Raw genomic sequence first — 18589 nt, forward strand, 5'->3', positions numbered from 1 at the left:
CCTGGGTGTGTCTAAATATCCATGAGCGAGACACCTAATCTTCAATTGCTCCTGAGAAGCTGGTGTGAATGGTTGTAAAGCGCTACTTAAATGCAGTCCATTTACCTGCTGCAAAGATAACCTCAGGCTACCTACTGTGGATACACTGGGGCTTGAAAGCCAAACCTTCTAGGTCTCAGTCAAGGTCTCCCTCCCCCTATTTCGACGCAGACTAAAAACACACCTTTTCAAACTGTACCTTAGTCCTCCCTCCTAATCCCCCCCCCCCCCCTTTTTCTGATATCCCTCTTGTCTAACCCAAAAAAAAAACAAAAAAAAAAAACTTGCACTTACGGTGACTGTATTTTTTGTTTAGAATAGCACTTGATGTGTATTTTACTACTTATGGATGAGAGGCTTTAACTTGTGGAAGAACCTATGCACTAAATCACTTTGGATTAAAAGCGTCTGCCAAATGACTAAAATGTAAAATGTAAATGTAAAAATGTAAATGTAAATAAGTATATTAATCACACCACGCACAGTTATATCAGATGAGAAGTATCATATGTGAAACCTACGCATGCAGGCTATAAATAAAAAATCCTGGAGTAGAAGAGAGGCTTATATACAGTCAAGACTAGCCAATTTTAATGCCATTACATATTTGCATAAATATCTTCTTGACAACAGTTTCCATAATGCTGCTCTTCTTCTTCATCTTGAAAATGTGTTTTCTAGAAATAGAGAAGGAACACAGTGAAGCCATGTCACACTCTGACATGAACACAAATTTGCAAACACACATGCACAGAAGTTAAGCTTCATGCAGCTCCAAAGAAGCTTGTACAGCGATGTCATGTCTCCAGAGGTTGTGCATGTGTATATTGCACTATTATTATAATTATAATTATAATAATTATTATTATTATTATATAAAATACTTTTAATCTCATTTTCTGTTAGAACTAGTAACTATGGCACATGCAATTAGACATTAATTCACTCCAGGAATTACGTACCTACAGAACATAAAAACTGATAACTATAGAATCTCTCCCCACCTTCAAGCGCAAGCTGAAGACGCACCTCTTCAAGCAGCACCTCTCCCCATCCCTCCCTACCTCCCTGTGAACCTTAATTGTTGTCTCTGTGACTTGCTTTGTGTATCGGTATTTTTAGTTGGCTAGGTAAGCAGTGTTTGGATAGTTAACTTTGGTGACTTTTGCTCTGTTTGTTTGTTTGTTCAAAAAAAAAAAAAAAAAAAAAAAAAAAAAAATTGCCCTTGTCCTTATCTTTGTTGTACAGGTAGCAGTTGAAATTGTACTTACCTCTAGGGTCTTTCAGCGAACTTATCCCTGGTTATGGGTATGCACTTTGTTGTACGTCGCTCTGGATAAGAGCGTCTGCCAAATGCCAATAATGTAATGTAATGTAATGTAATATTAACATTTATAATTGTGAATTAGTGCTTTAAGATTAATCTGCTCATATATATTCTCCGTAAAAATCATGTGACAGCAAGCAGCTTTGGCGGTAACAAAATGGTTGCGGGAACACAAAATCAATGCTTTGTAATGGCCATTCCAGTCTCTAGACTTGATCCATATCGAAAAAACCTTCAGCCTGAATCAAAGAGGGCAGTCCACCAATGCAAGTAATATGAAGGAATTTGAATTATTCAGTATGAAGGAGTGGTTCAACTTTAACAGAGATTACAGGAACAGGCTTAATGCTGTTATCTGTCAGCTTCTGTATTTCTGTTTCCTGAAACCAAGTCCCTAGTGTTTTCACCTCTTGTTTCCCTCTGTGACCACCATAGTTTCCAGTTTCATTTCCTCATTCACTTGTTCCACCTGTGTCTCATTTTGTGTCTCCGCCTCCCCACTCCTTATATGGACTTCCTTCCTTCCATGTCTGCCATTCCTCTCACCTGTGTCTCATTGTCTGTCAATCACTTGTCGATTTGAACCTGTCCTTTTCCGTTTCTTGTTTCTAGTTTGTCTTTCTTTGTTCTGTTCCTCTTATGATTCTTCCCTGTACCTATTCTGTCTTTGGATTGTTCTGGTTCTGACATCTGCCTGGTTTTTTTGGACGCTGTTTTGGACTGTTTTTGGCTTTTGTTTTGGTACTTTTGCCAATCTGTCTCCTTGGTTTTGAACTCAGCCCGTCTTCCCAACTACACTCTGCCTGGCCTTCATGTACCTGTCTGCTTGGATTTTGACCATTACCTGTTTTTGGACTACATTTTGGATCTGCCCCTCTGTCATTAAAGCCTGCCTGATTACATTATCCCTGAGTCTGCATTTGGTTCTTCTGTCCGGAATCCTAACAGTTATCTTCAGGGGAGACTTCTCTAGATAGTAATCAATCATTTTTGCAGAAAAAACTATAGTACTAAATAACATTTTTGTGTTTGCAAAAGATAAAAGTATATGGTGCACAAAGTATATTTAATCCCAAAATGTGGCTCATTGTATATTATTTATTATTATTATTATTATTCATAATAATAATAATAATTAATAATAATATGTTATATAGCCCTTTTCATACATAAAATGTAGCTGAAAGTGCTTTACAAAGAATAAATTGTTTAACTTACCCCACAGTTAACATAAATGTCATCATCAACTTCAAGAGCACACAAGTCTTTACTGGGTCTCTTTCCATCTCTGCTAGACCGCATTTAACAAAGATAATTCAGCATTATTAATTTGTCTGAATATTCTTCTTTTGTATACTTTAGAAACAGACTCAAGGGCTGAGAACTACTGGTTTCCCACCCTCCCTTTACCAGGTAGTTAGCTGTTGAAACCAATCATTCATTCATTCATTCATTATCCAAACCCGCTTATCCTGAACAGGGTCGTATGGGGGTTGGAGCCTATCCCAGCATACATTGGGCGAAAGGCAGGAATACACTCTGGACAGGTTGCCAGTCCATCGCAGGGCACACACACCATTCACTCACACCTATGGGCAATTTAGACTCTCCAATCAGCCTAACCTGCATGTCTTTGGACTGTGGGAGGACATGCAAACTCCACACAGAGAGGCCCCAGCCGACCGGGATTTGAACCCAGGACCTCCTTGCTGTGAGGCGGCAGTGCTACCCACTGCACCATCATTGCCACCTGAAACCACTCAGTAGCCCTAATTCTTTAGTTAATTACCTAGGAGGATTGGGTTTGGATTTGACTATTCCTGCCTTTTTTCTTTTGTGGTAGCATCCTCCATGTACATTAGCAGAGCATGCAATCTGCACCAATAGCCAGACTGCAAATTGTAGACCACAGACAGGTCAATGAAAGTCACTACTATTGAGTGTGTACAGAAATCCAATGTCTTGATGGTATATGTCAGCAATCATGAAATCTGGACCTTGAATCCAAATCCAGCCCTGGTGTTTGGTTGTTTGTTATATGACCATGATATGCAGTTTTGTATGTCGCTTTGGATAAAAGCATTTACTAAATAAAGTGTAATGTAATGTAATTGGAGCTATTACAGTACTTGCAGCACTTTTGAAAGTACTGTAAGTAATAGTACTGACATAGTCCATGTCAATTTTTCCTGATTGATCCAAGAGCGTAAGATTGTATTTACATTGTTGAGACAATGTTTTTAAATGAATTAGCAGTTTAAAAATATATTATACTGATACTTACAAGCTTGCAGTTATGTAGAGGTTGTTCCTTGTTTCCACACTAAAGAGATTAAAAACAACAACAAAAAAGTATGTAATACATATTTAATTTCTCACATTTTAAAGGTCAATGTCTAATGCTAAACCACAGGTGTATGCTGGTAGGCCTATGATATGACATCCTCTGTACATTTTGGTCGGAATTTAGTCTAAGATATTAATTCAGTCATCCAGCAAGCAGGGCACACCAACTTAGAAAAACTGTCTTTTATGGCACAGTTTTTGTGCAAAAAAAGTAAAAAAAAAAATACTATAAAAAAAAAGTTGGCCATTCAGAGCAAGCCCTTCTGCACATGCCTGGGCTACTGTAGCCAACCGCTAACCAACAGCTGGAGGAAGGTTGATCTCCCGCCCTTGGTGTATCGTAGTGCCCCTGAGCAAGACACCCAACCTCCAATTACTACCTTCAATCTGATTGGTGCCTAGCGCCGTTGGTATGTGAGTGTGTCTGTGTGAAAGACATCAATTGTAAAGCACGTTGAATAAAAGCACTATAGAAAGTCTGTCAATTTACCATTGAAGGCTTCTCTAAATAAATGCACTTACCATTTTTTTCGTCTTGAACATTTCCACAGCACTAAAATACTCGCTATGAGCACAAAGGCAGAAGCAGCCGAGCCCGATAGGTAGATGGCCATCAGCACTCCTATGAGGACAGGTTCCAAATTAGTCACTGTTTACCAGGAAAAGACCCGAACATGGTACTCAAACGGCCATTCCGTTTCAGTTCAGTCAATTACAACCGATTCCAGAAATCAACCAAAAAGGATTTGGAAAATTCCCACAGAGCATTGTGGCCCTTTTTTAATTAGTTCCAGTTCCCAAACTGATGTTTCCCACAGATGTGTGTACAGCTTGGTGTATTGTAAAAACAGCTGCTTAAAGGATCTGGACAAATATGGTTGTCTTGTTTATTATATTCATAGTACTAGTTTGCAGCCATGATGACTAACTTTGACTATTGATTTGTTACCATTTATCTTGATGAAACGAAAACACAGCGCAGGTCACAGGTTGACTGTGAATGCAGAGGGCGAAAGCACAAGAGCACAACCCGTTTCGACAGAAAATGTGTTTGCACTTACCCATTAGGCAAATATTTTAGGATAGAAAACAGAACATATATATATATATAACTCCAAAGCAGATTTTTTATATTATGCCTCCATAGGTTAAACATACATATTTATACTGCACTCAAGGAACGAAGTATCACCACAATTCAACTAACATTTGCGTTTACAGTCATGAACAAATTGACTTAATTAATTAATATGTTCCTACTGTAAGTACAAACCAGAGGCATATCAGCACTGTACAACTGTGCTTTAGACCACAAATCCCTGGATGTCCCATACCTGCCACTGTAAAGTTGACAGGTCATCAGAAACTGAAATTATTTATTTATTTTATTTCATTTATTTTACAGCCGTTTTGGGCTTTATATTTATTTTAACCCAGAAAGTGAACAATCCCTTTGAAACTGAAGGGAAACAGTAACATACCTCTTTGGTTGGTTTGCAGTGCCAGTATGTCATTCCCATGTATGTTGCTGGCATTGCAGGACACCATGTCAGTGAGGCCCAGGGGCAGATGCAGTATATGAAGAGTCCCAGAATCCTTTGCACCTGTGCTGTTGACTGTGCTGTTGTTTACAACAGTGCCTGCAAGGATCCACTGGACTCTACTGGTGGGACTGGACTCTACCAGGCACCGACAGTGCACCCCTGTGATTTTTGCAGTACAGACTGATTCTACTCCAATCCTCGGAGGGTCTGGAGATTATTAAAGGTTATTAGTAAAGTATTGTATTCTTTTTAACTACACTTTCCCATTTACATACTGTAGAAAATGTTATTCCACTATGACTACTTATTTTAAAGTAATATAACAATGACCACCTGCCTCTGTTCACTGCTGATAATGTAATTTCTAAAAATGGAAACTTGATGCCTGACAATGCCTTATGCAGCTGACAATGCAATTTTGACTAAATCTAGACAGGGTTAATACAATGTACCTTTTAAACCTTTAAAATAAAAAAACCTTTTAAATAAAGGCATCTGTTGTTGTAATTAAAAATCAACTAAACCTCTCTTGAGATGCTGTTTCAAGATTTATTTTGATGTCAAAACACTGATGACTGGATTAGTGCCCTGGCAACCCTAATGTGCAAACAGCAGTTACATCGTCATTTGAACAGAGATGGGAAGAACTGGTCACCCATCAAACACATGTGTTCACTACATCTCTATGTGATATATGTCCAGCAAGATGGCGGTTAAATATTCTTTTCAGGTCAGAAGACAGAGACATTAGTGATGGGAACGTTTGTTCATTTCGGTGAGCCGGATCTTTTGGCTCCGTTCGTTCAAAAGATTCGTTCGTTTGGCTCACTCCTTCGTTCACTTGTACTTCCGTAATGTACGCGCATGAGTCTCATGTTACTCAATTCGTTCGCGGCATTGAACTGCATTGGTTCACAGCGTAAACAAGCCACCCGCGTGTGGCTCCCTCGGAATATCACCTAGTCTAGTTGCGGAATTGATTTAACGTTCCTCCTTTTAATATTAATTTAGTATAACGTGTAAACTGCAACCAAAGTGTAATTGGTTAAATTACCATAATCATTACCCCTCTGTTAGACTGCATTTGTTAACGACACTTGTTGCCCTGTTGAGGAAAATAAAACTAACGCAATATTGAATTTTTTTTGATTGCACTCAGACAACAAGCGATCGTATCTGCGAAGTCAGTCGGTACCAGCATAGATCCGGTCCGACGTCACTTGCTATGCAGGCAGCTGGTCAACACATTGAACATCTATGTTTAATTATGCTTTGCAGTATGGATGATACTGCACAAAAGCCATCTGCTTAGTAGCCAATATAATACGTCAGCTATGAATAGCATTAATAAAACTTTTTTTTTTTTAATGTTCCAAAGCTTCATTTCAGGTTTCTTAGAAATTGTAAGCTATGAGACATTGATGTAAAAGTTAAATCACATAGGCTACAACTACATTGTATATATTGTAACATTAGCTAACATTAAACTCTAATGCAATTAAGATAACACCCAGCTACGTTTCAATATACTACCTACAAAAATAAAATGACACGATGTACGTTGTGGTCTTTGCAAAACTATTCAATATTACAGAAAAATAAAAGACAACATGATTTAGCTAAGTATTATGTGTGACATTCTAACTATTCATCTGGCCCACGGAATGTCTGCTGACGGCATTAACGTTACTCGCCTTACGACTCAACAGCTCATGGCTCGTTTGTTCATTCGTTCAATGGCTCTTTTGGCTCACTAGTTCACCGGCTCAGTGGCTCTTTCGTTCGTTTACTCCTTTCGGTCATTAATTCACCGGCTCAGTATTGCTCCACGGCTCGCTGACGTAGGTACATAAGGTTGTTAATTTGTGGTTGTTTGATTGGCATTACATAATGCTGCCCTGTTAAATAGCCATTGGACCCTATGCAAGTCACTGAAATCTGTCTTTGGCTAAGCGGGGCGGGCAGATCTTGGCGCGACAGCCAAACGAACGAATCTTTCATGGAGAAGCCTTGGCTTATTAACTGTCAGATTAGTTTGAAAAGAGTCATCCGTTTGCGAACTGCCCATCACTAAAAGACATGAAGGCCTGTGTAATTGTTAAAATGAAAGATTTTGTGCTGCACTTACACTCCACGCGAAACTTTACTGGAATGGAGTTCCTGTGCCCCTCGGTGTTGTTGGCTGCACAATAGAAGGCACTAATGTGTCGGGAAACATTGTCCAGTTTGTAGATTTTTTCCTCTGAGAGCAGAGCCCCAGTGATGTTGTACCACTGGTAGCTGTGTGCAGGAGGGTTACTCTCACTGGAACATTGCATCTTCACAGCATCTCCCTCCTTCACCACTGTGGACTTGGTCTCAACCTCCACATTGACTGGGGCATCTGGATAAACAACATTAGTGCAACTGGTGCAATGGAGTATTAAACTCAGTGTTTATTTCGAAATAAACTCATGGCACATTGCTTTATTAGAGCATTTCACACACTGGAAAAATGGCCAGCGATGTATGCTCGTCATTAGAACCGCATAACTATTTTTCTTTTTGGTTCAAATGTGTTTCCTTCATGGTATAAGGTCAAAGATGTTCTGAACTGTATAGAATATGAAGTATCAATTTTATGAAATAGACAGATACATCTGAAAGTCGCTCTGGATAAGAACGTAGGTCTGCCAAATGCCATAAATGTAATGAAATTAGAGAATGGATATGTGGCAAAGTGCAGACTGTCAGCTTTAATATTTACATCCATATCGCGTGATGCGTGTTGGAATTATAGTCTTTTTTATACATATTCTGTCATGATGGAGGTAATGACCCTTGGTGACCACCAGAGGGCTGGGTCTCATTGGTTTCACCTGGACCTCGTTAGCTAGGAGGATTTCTCCTCCTAAAGGGTATTTAAGACCAGTGCGGACAGTAATTCAATGCTTTTGTGTTCAACTGTTCGCTCTTGCGCAAAGCCGGTAAAAGGTAGACTCTGTTCGCTTACGAGTCAGGTACTGTGCTGGTGTGGAATTCACATTTGTTGAAAAGATTAAAAAAGGTAAGGAAGGCGTTCAGCTGGCTGGTGTTGCGATTCGCTGACGCCTTCCTCAAGGGTCTTAGTTTTCTTTTTCTTTTGAGCTCGTGTGAGCCGGTGGTAGAGGGACGTTGTCCCCGGTATTGTATTTTGGTTTGTTTCGTTTTTCCTGAGCTGCGTCTCAAGGATTTTATTGCCTAGTTTTTTTTCACCAGGTTGTATTTTATTTTTGTTCCCCGATTTGCTACTGTCAGTGCTCATCTACAAGCACTTGTTTTGGTTGAGTGGTTCGCCCTGGTTTGTTTTATTTTCTACAGCCGTTTTGGGCTTTCTTCTGTTTCAATTGAAAATCTCGTTTGGGTTATTTTCTGTTCCTCCCCCTGTTCCGGGAGAAGATCTAAATCTTTCTGTTTATCCCTGTCCGGGATAGTGGCGAACACGTCCGCATGCAGAAGGGTTAGTCCCTTAAGGCCCGGACACACCAAACCGACGGTCGGCCGCGGAGCGCCGACAAAGATCGCCTCGCGTCGTTAATGTTGGCTGTGCCGAACTCACCGCAACGACGGTCCGCCGACGGCCGAGTTGCACGTACGTTCTGCGCTGATTCGATAGCTGGACAGCCAATCAGAGAGCTCTCTCTCATCCACGGCTCCGGGGGCTCCGACGCCGATTCAACATGTTGCGGGACACACCGGAAAGACTCGGCCGACAGGGCGCCACCGACGTCCGACGGTCGACCGTCGGTTTGGTGCGTCCGGGCCTTTAGTCGCTTCTGGTTCTCCGCCCAGCCCCGACCTCACATATTCCCCCATTTTTGGGGACGTCAACTTCACTAGTATAGACTAGCTAGTTAACTAGCTGGCTTTAGCACTTCTTTGTAGCTAGAGCTAGCTGTCTGGCCAAGTGAACTCACTTTGTTGGAGTTTATGACTAGCCGAATAAACTAATGTAGCTGGCAATTTAGCTGTAAGATTTCTGTTTATGTACGCCGACCTAGCTGGCCTATTTTTTGCCGCCCTTGCTTTACTGTATCCGACACATTTTCGCAAATTGAGTGCTGACTTGCCACTTTGGACAGTCTGTGAGACTGACTGCTGCTTGCTTACTGTGCCATTTAATGTCGTCCAGCTGCCAACTGCATGCGATAAGGCTGCTGAATATAACGGTCTCATGTCATGTTCATTTAGAACTTTAGATTAGCTTAATTCGTGTTAGCATTGTGTATGACCATATTAAGTCAATGGACATTTAATCGTCAAAAATTTGAGATCTGAATGTAATCAAATCTACAGTCATGAAATTAGAAGAAGCATGTATATTTATGAATTTCAGACTGAGAATGAGTGTTCTTGTGTCGCGATCCGTTGGATTTAAATCAAGTTATTTTTGAAACAATTGATATTGAGGTTCATATTGCCAACCAACACAAACATATTGTAATAATTGAGCCACTGGGTCTAGCCCTTTTGGACTTTACTTTGTGCTTCATCTGCTATGAAACTAGCAAAATTGGGTTTGACCGTGTCCTAAATGCACTTGCACTTGAGGCCATCCACTAGGTAAAAATAGAGCCCATAATGTCAGATTCCATGTGATGCATATCCAAATGAAGAACACTTCCAATAACAAGTTTACTTCTTCTTCTTGCAGTATCATACACTCATCAAAATGTGGTATTAGTCATTTCCAAGAATACTGTCAAATTAATGTTGCTGTTGTGCAAGGACATGTAAAAAATAAAATAAAAAATTTCCCACTTACATTTCACAATCAAACTTTTTTCACACTGCACTTTTTTATTTTGCTGATACTGTGCTGTGCAGACCAGATGCCTGCCGTGGTCAGAGGGTGTGGCAGTGAAGGTTAGGTTTGAGGTCACTCTCCATTGGCCATTGGACAGCGCCTCTGATTGGACGATGGGTGTTCCGGTGTGGCTCCAGACGAGGTGAGGAAGGTCAGTGGGGCAGGAGTGAGACGCAGTGCAGGTAGCAGTCACAGCTTCACCTGCTTTCACCTCCCTGCTCACACTCAGCATGGGGGTGGCTGGAGCGTCTGCAGCCAAGTGAAAACAAGTATCTGATCAACGGTTGTCTGTAGGCCACAAGTTATAAGCCATAAGTTGAATTTTTTAATCAGCAAAGTGTGCTGTCACATTTTTATCACAGCTGGTCTCATGGTCTCAAGCATGTATTGGGGATTCCTATAGATATACAAAACTGCAAAGAACTGAAGCTTTACAATGACTTTAGCCCAGGATCAAAATCATATCAGTATATACTCATGATTTAAAAAATAATCCACATAAAGAGCACTTCTTTGAACTTACCCTGAACATCAATGGAGACCTGGTACTCTGTGTAAGAGTACTTATCCAATTTAGAAATCTCTATCCTAAAAATAAATGGGCCTTTGTCATTTTTTTCCAGGCTCTTAATTATCAGTGAACAGTTATTTCTTGCAAGATCTCCAACCAAGTCTGTCCGGCCTCTGAATTGTCCCATTACTTTGGAGGGCTCAGGGTGGTAAACAATATGGTCGTGGCTTGTCATGTGCCATTTTCCTGTCAGATCTGCCTTCCTTTCAGGTCCTGGGTAATTGAACTTGCAGGGAACCACAACACAAGACCCCTTCACTGCTGATACTGTTTGTGGCACTTCAAGAGTCCATGGAGTGGAGTGAACATTTAGCACTGGAAAAAACACACTGGAGTCACAATGACATTTTGGAGAGTTTATGTTCCATGCAGACTTTAAAGTCACATTTGTATCTATCAAAGTTTATGTATGTCAAAATATGTAAAAATAAATAAATACATAAAACTTGAAATGCCATTCATTAATATCATATACATATATGAATAACACATGCAACTACTGTGCTTTAACACTCTACTTTTTTATTTAATTCTCAAATATTGTAGCTACTATCACCTTGACTGAGTTTAGCATGCCTGAGCTTTTCTCATATTATTGGTTAAAAGTGACATCACCAAGACAAGTTTTTTTTTCTCATCTCAAGGTGAACGATAATGATTAAATAATTATATTTCAAAACTGTAAATAGAAATATGCTTCCTGCTAACAAGCTGGAAGTGAACGGTGGAAAAAAGTACCATTGCAGCAGACTGCATAAAACCACAAGGCCTGTGTTCTCATTGTTGATGCATGCAGATGAAGAAGATGCTGGAAGAAAAAGGAAAAAGCCACTTTTAAAGTGCATGGACTTGGACATAACACACTGCAGTGTACTAAATCAAAGCCCAATTATTGAGACAAAGCACAATATTGAAACAAAGCCCAATTATTGAGATTTTCTTGTTTACACAAACAGGATGTGTCATGTAAGATTGCATAGTATATTTCCTTTCATTGTTGACAATTGTCCACAATGTCTTGATCAACACTTTTTAGCATTTTAGCTTTTTAAATGTTTTTAAAGGACAATACATATAGGCCTTGGTGGTTCAGACAGTCATGATCAAAATCAATCTGCCATACAAATTTTCAATGCATACAGGCCACATACATATGAAGCAAGGCAAGAAATGCCAGAAGGACCCAGGCTAAGCTGGAGGAGCCAGCACTGGCACTTCTGTAACTGACACAGAATACATAACACAGAACGACATCCACCGATGCCCCTGTCAGACATTCGGTCTGCCAGCTCTGGTCGCCTTATGGTTCCCTCCTGGCGGTCGAACTGCACGTTCATGCCTGTTTTCTGTTCTGGTTCCTCAGAGGTGGAATGACTTGCCTACCACTGTCAGGACAGCAGAATCCCTCCCCCTATTTCGACGCAGACTAAAAACACACCTTTTCAAACTGTACCATCGTCCTACCTCCTGATTTCCGCCCCCTTTCCGATATCCCTGTCCCTCTTGTCTAACCCCAAAAAAAAGAAAATAATAATAATAATAAAGAAAATAGAATTGCACTTAGTGGGTAGCACTGCCGCCTCACAGCAAGGAGGTCCTGGGTACGAATCCCCGTCGGCCGGGACCTCTCTGTGTGGAGTTTGCATGTTCTCCCCGTGTCTGCGTGGGTTTCCTCCGGGTACTCCGGTTTCCTCCCACAGTCCAAAGACATGCAGGTCAGGCTGATTGGAGAGTCTAAATTGCCCGTAGGTATGCGTGTGTGAGTGAATGGTGTGTGAGTGAATGGTGTGTGTGCCCCGCGATGGACTGGCGACCTATCCAGGGTGTATTCCTGCCTTTCGCCCAATGTATGCTGGGATAGGCTCCAGCCCCCCTGCGACCCTGTTCAGGATAAGCGGGTTAAGATAATGGATGGATGGATGGAATTGCACTTATGATGACTATGTTTAGAACAGCACTTCATGTGTATTTTACTAGTTATGGATGTGTTGCTTTAACTTGTGGAAGAACCTATGCACTTGTAAGTCGCTTTGGATTAAAAGCATCTGCCAAATGACTAAAATGTAAATGTAAATGTAATGTAAATGAAGTTGGTTTTAGGAAACCTAAAACTGGCAAACCTAGTGGCTCTCCACGCCAAGGTTTCAGACTCCAGACATAACCTTTGACACATACAGGGCCACAGCGTCTAGATTCATGATACTCAAATCAGATACTCAAGGCCGGTAGTACTGATGTATTTCTACATGATAGTTATTTAATTGATTAATGTTGCTGATTGGCTAAATATTTAACTCGCCTGATGTCTCATGTGTAAAGGCACCCATATGCGCAAAACAATAGCAAATCTTTTGTTGGAGATCATGCATCCTATAGTATACAGTGCAGTCTGTACGTTTTTGGACAGGGGGACAATTTTTGGGGATATGGGGATGAAGTGTCGACTGCCACCTTTAATTTGAGGATATTTACATTACTCATATCGGCTGATCAGTGTAGAGTTACATCCCTCAAAGGCGACCAGAGCTGGCAGACCGAATGTCTGACAGGGGCATCGGTGGATGTCGTTCTGTGTTATGTATTCTGTGTCAGTTACAGAAGTGCCAGTGCTGGCTCCCCCAGTTTAGCCTGGGTCCTTCTGGCATTTCTTGCCTTGCTTCATATGTATGTGGCCTGTATATATTGACTAAAAGTAAAGACCCTCAAATCACATGGGACAGCATGCACTTTAAACTCATATTCATTGTTTAATTTAAAATCCTACAGTGCAGTCTGTAAGTACTTGGACACAATTGAGGGGTTTTGCCTCTCTACTCCAGTACATTCAATTTGAAATGAAATGATGATTACGAGTAAAGACTTTTGGCTTTAATTTGAGGGTATTTACATCCAAATTGGATGAACAATCCTACAGCCAGACCCCCATATATAGTCTTTGTTACCAGGTATGACTTTTAAGACTCCGTAATTTGGTTTCTTTTGTAATACTTTATGCATATTTTATTTGGAATTTGAATGTGATTAAGTACGTAACCTGCCTGGTAAAAGAAATTGTTAAATCTTGATCTGTGTGGTTTTGCTTAATGAACACTCACTGTGAATGCTTGGTTACCCCCTCAAGTTGGTCTAGAGAGGATGTAAATTTACGCTTAATGTATCACAGTGTATTGCACCCGTAGACCTCTGTCGGTAAATCACTCGCCTCCGCGCGGTAGTTAATTTATGTCGAGAACAGTCGGTAATGTTGGTCTTCTTGGGTCCCTGAGCTGCAAACAGACATACCCAAAAGTAGCTATTCCTGCGACCTCAGATATGACTGCAGATATCTAGGCAGCTCGTGAGACGTGCACATAACGCGCGATGTGACATGTGGCGGTACCAGCAGAGGACTGTTCAGGGAGCCCGTTACGGTACAGGATTCCTGTAGCGATCAAGTCCAAATTATAAATAAGACATCCACCAAATGTGGATAACTAATCTAAATTATTATTCGAAATGGAGTCAGATATGACGAAGGTGAATATATTGGCCCTATTGTGGAGATTCTTGGTCAGCCCGGACCAGTAGAGAGCAGAAGGCAGAGTGGTACTACTGTCTTTTTAAGCCAGTAATAATTAAGATTTGCTCTCATGCACTGGTCAGCTTGCAGACTTCCCCCTCCCGGAGCATACATTGTTAGCACCCACCTTTTGGCACCCATGCCTGTGGGGGAGAACTAGAGAAGGGCTCCTGGAGGAGTGTTCCTGGGCCCCCTGGGGAGCCCCCCTTCTCTCACATTCCTTACAGGGTTACAGCACAGGAATACTGGAGATGGCATAAAGATGTTTCATGATAATCCCAGGTCAGAATATAGTAATGTTTGGTGTTATTCTGATTGGTTCATTGTAATGGCCTAGTTTTTGTAACAGTCTACCTTTGATATCATAACCATTCAGGAGCCGAGGGGAAACTGGGCAAAATCTGTCTCTGTAGAAGCCATTTGTTTTAGCTCCCTGACCAAGGTGGGAGTTTAGCTGTGAATTCCAGATTCTTAGGGTCAAGAACTAAGGCCTGGATTTTGGAGTTAAGGAGAAGAAACCAAGCAATCTGGGGGTTTGTCTCCTTTCCTTTAATTCACCCAAATCAGGTTTATCCAAAAGGTATATTACCATGAGAGGTACAAATACATATTTACAGCATAATGCAGTTATCATGAAAACTCCCAACTACATTCATAGATATAATATCTTGTAACCTTTTCCCCCCGACCATCCGACATCTGATCCACTCCTTACAGAGCACACCTCAACCCACAGTCAGCCCTACGACCCTGGGTATCCAAAGGCAAAGTGGGACTCAGGAAGGGCTGCCTTGTGTGGGAAACCTGAGAGCTGGGGCTTCTGATATGTGTCAAACTGTTTGGACTACCTTTGGGGAGGTTCAGGCCATCGGCGCCGAAGGAGATAAGGGGTGGCTGTATGAAGTGATTTCAGGGCAGTTTGGTCACAGGGATAGTGACCTCTCCTGTGACCTCATACCTGGTCACTTCCAAGGGGAAAGACTCCGGACAATGCCACAGTGCCCTCATTTGGGGACTGCTCTCCTAGATTAAATATTCAAAACTGCTATTGAGATAGTAAATATACCCAGTAAAACCTTGAAAACATTGCCCATGTGATCCTTGTATTATTGCATTAAGTCTTATGTAATGGTAACAGGAATTGCATGTAAAATGGATCATTTAGTTTAATAAACCATAGTTTCAGTAACTCAAGAGAAAACCTGCATGTCCTCTCTTGGTAATCATCTCATTTTCCCTACTTAACAACCCCCAAGGGTGGGGGTCTAAATTCCAGATTTGACCACCCCTCCAGGCTGATTTACGGCACTGCCGCCTGGTTTCAATGGTTTCGTATGATCTGGCATAAAAGCAAGGGAGACAGACCAATCTGGGAAGATCGCATTCGACTTCCCACACAACATGTCTTGTGTATGTAAGTATCAGGAAGATCGCATTCGACTTCCCACATGGCATATTCTGCGTATGTACATGTGTATGTCACACTGTGTATACTCTGTGTTTGTGCGTAGCCAAAGCAGGCTAGGTATGATTATTTACTCTATCTCTATTCTTAATTTGTGTATTTTGTAATTGACTATTGGTATTCTAAAGCTAATAACCTACCTGTCTGCGAATAAACTATTTTGTTTGTTTTGTTTGTTTGCGTGATCTCCATGACTCTAATTCATCTTGTACCTTTCCAGCCTAAATTACAACTGAATACTCAGGGGGAAATATTGACCAAAGACCAACTGATCAGCGGCTTTGTACTTTCGTGGTGTTTCCAAGCTGGGAAAGGCAGCCAAGGTGGTGCTACTGTCTTTGTAACGTGGTGTATTCATTATCTGATCTAGACTCTCCGCATAGTGGTCATTATTATTTAACCCTACTAATATTCTTCCAGCAACACCAGAAGGACAAGCACGCAAACCCCTTCAGCCCTCGCTAAATTCTGTCATTGGGTTAGTGTGGGGTTTTACATTGTTGTATCATGGTTTATTTATTGGCTGATCTGGACTCTCCGCATAGCGGCCACTAATATTGAACCCTACTAATACTCTTTCAGCAACACCAAAAGGGCAAGCACGCAAATACCTTCGGCCCTCACTAAAAATATGAATGAATAAGGCAAAATTGGTGTGTCAAAATCAACTGTTTGGTACATTGTTAAGAAGCAGGAATGACTGGTGAGCTCAGCTATGGCAAATATCCTGGTAGGCCATGGAAGACCTGTGTAGTGGATGAATTCTTCAAATGGTGAAGAAAAATCCCTTTGTTCAACTGTTCAACAGATCAAGAACACTACAGGATGTAGTTGCATTCGTGTCAAAGACGACCATCCACTGGAACTGGCTCACTTGTGTTCATTGCTGATATCACTGCTAACGGCAGCAGCAAGATGAATGCCAAGTATACAGAAACATCATGTCTGCTCAATTTGAACAATATTTTCCTCACAGTGTATACAAATGTGTTGTGTGGGGTCATTTTAATCCTAGGCTCTGTAACTGTATAAAATATAAGAAAATATACAGCCATTTTTTGTGGGCAATTCCGGGATTGAAACCTCGATTTGGGTTTTGAACTTTCGCTTTCCTCAGGCTCTAAAATAAGAAGTTCTTCACAGATCTTTAGGGACAAAAGGGTAACACACACTCAAATTTCTTTGGTTACAATCATTTGTGTCGGTTTAAACTATTGACCCCAAACATAAAAGCCATTTTATTTAAAAACATTAAAAACAATTCAACATAATAGGAGGGTTCATCTAGAACCCATTGTGACTGCAATAATGATCATTTTGTAGATCACGCTGTGACACTTCTCAATATAACCACAGCAAATCTACCATTTGTACCATGAGAGTATACTTATGCTGTGTACCCATGTAGATATTTGAGTCTCTATTAAAACATTTAAGAATCAATTTTTTTAAATTAAGATACTACAAATTCACGCTATATTGATGAAGCTAGCCACACAATGTTAGCTACCATTAGCTATCATCTGAGCAACAATCACACAAACAGAAATATATGACTCAATATTATAAATACACAGTGAATAATTTTCAGTTCTTTCCAGAGGTAATAGAAAGGTAATACATTAGATGTAATTCAGCATGACCAAGCCATAATTAAAAAATCAGCACACAATCACATCAATACTTACTTGTACTTTGATGATTCTGTATCACTGTAATCCTTGGAAGACTAGTGTATTTGCGCAGCTAGTGAAGAAGTCATGATACTGCTGGTAAGGTCCGGAGGAAAATCTCACAGCCTAATAACAACGACTTCCTTCCTTCTGAGAGGGCTATTTTCAGAGGTGGAAACTAGTTATTGTGCTCCCCGGGGCACGTTATTGTTACAGGAAACAGTTCACCCTCAGATTAATATGTCATAATATGTGCTTTCCCCTTTCTCATTTTCTTCTGCACTTTGCATCAAAGATTTAGTTCTACTTGCCTGCGTCTCTGCATCTGGTTCCAATTCACCTGCGCTCGTGTCACCAAACTCAAGCCAAGCATGGAACCAGCAGAGACAAGCCAGCTTTGTAATGCTCTGACAAACCAGGGTACCACTGTTGGCCGGCACGATCAGCGCTGCTGCTGAGAATTTACTGAGGCTTTCCACTGTGGTTCAGCGCCTGTCCCTGTTCACTGCTGAAGGGGGCTCATCGTCTTCTGATGTCTCCAGCACTTCCCCGGTCACTCCCTGAAAGTTTTGATAGTCATGCAGTTTTTCTCACCCAATGCTCTCTGGCATTTGAACTTCATCCCTCCAGCTTCCCTACGGACTAAATTAGCCTTCACAATCTCGCTCGCTGCCCTCCTGCAAAGCTCTAGCCTGGGTACCACTGCAGTCTGTGAGAAGTAGTCTCAGTCATTAACGCCTTTGCCCATGAGATGTCCAAGGTGTTCAATCAATCAGATGCTGGACAGGAAGCAGGCCTCAAGCTGGTGTCCTTGAAGCAAGATTACGTAGCCTCACTGAATATTGTGCTGACTATGCCATTTCATTATGCACCTTGGCTGCTGAATGTGGCTTGGATGAGGAGGCATTGCGGACTATTTTTTACCAAGGAATTACTAAGGAGGCATGAATGGATGAACTGGCCACCAGAGGCTTGGCTGCCTCTCTAGACCAGATTGTGGCTTTAGCTACCAGGATTCATGGTAACCTTGAGAGAGAGCGGGATGCACAGCATTGGAACAACTCAATAGTTGGGGCGACATGGCTCAGGCAGTAAGAGCAGTCTTCTGGCAGTCGGAGGGTTGCTGGGTCGATCCCCCGCCCGGGCTGTGTCGAAGTGTCCCTGAGCAAGACGCCTAACCCGCAAATGCTCCTGACGAGCTGGTCAGTATCTTGCATGGCAGCCAATCGCTCTTGGTGTG

At 41.3% G+C, this 18589-nt stretch overlaps 1 protein-coding gene across 2 annotated transcripts; it reads right to left on the reverse strand.

The window, feature by feature from the left end:
- Window positions 1-280: 280 nt before the first annotated feature.
- On the reverse strand, window positions 281-17527 carry LOC133126432 (sialic acid-binding Ig-like lectin 5). Of its 2 annotated transcripts, none has more exons than XM_061238647.1 (10): window positions 17365-17527; window positions 11391-11460; window positions 10605-10967; window positions 10040-10330; window positions 7385-7639; window positions 5194-5463; window positions 4235-4334; window positions 3651-3689; window positions 2585-2657; window positions 281-716 (listed from the first exon to the last, which is right to left on the reverse strand). In XM_061238647.1, exons 2-10 carry the CDS (start codon window positions 11431-11433, stop codon window positions 639-641), a joined length of 1512 nt encoding a protein of 503 aa, XP_061094631.1. In that variant the 5' UTR covers window positions 11434-11460; window positions 17365-17527; the 3' UTR covers window positions 281-638. The 2 variants fall into 2 exon arrangements, with proteins under 2 accessions (XP_061094631.1, XP_061094642.1); XM_061238658.1 differs by having other exon boundaries at window positions 2585-2654; window positions 17365-17525.
- Window positions 17528-18589: the final 1062 nt, after the last annotated feature.

Source organism: Conger conger, chromosome 1 (genome assembly GCF_963514075.1).
Source record: "Conger conger chromosome 1, fConCon1.1, whole genome shotgun sequence".
Classification (NCBI taxonomy): Eukaryota; Metazoa; Chordata; class Actinopteri; order Anguilliformes; family Congridae; genus Conger; species Conger conger.

Excerpts from the sequence above, each read along its gene's own strand:
- LOC133126432 (XM_061238647.1), bottom strand. The coding sequence starts at position 11,433 with ATGAGAACACAGGCCTTGTGGTTTTATGCAGTCTGCTGCAATG. Across the intron at positions 5,464-7,384 it reads AGTAAAGTTTCGCGTGGAGT|ACCCTCCGAGGATTGGAGTA; the intron begins GTAAGTGCAGCA and ends AATAATCTCCAG. Across the intron at positions 2,658-3,650 it reads CTCTACATAACTGCAAGCTT|CAGAGATGGAAAGAGACCCA; the intron begins GTAAGTATCAGT and ends AATGCGGTCTAG.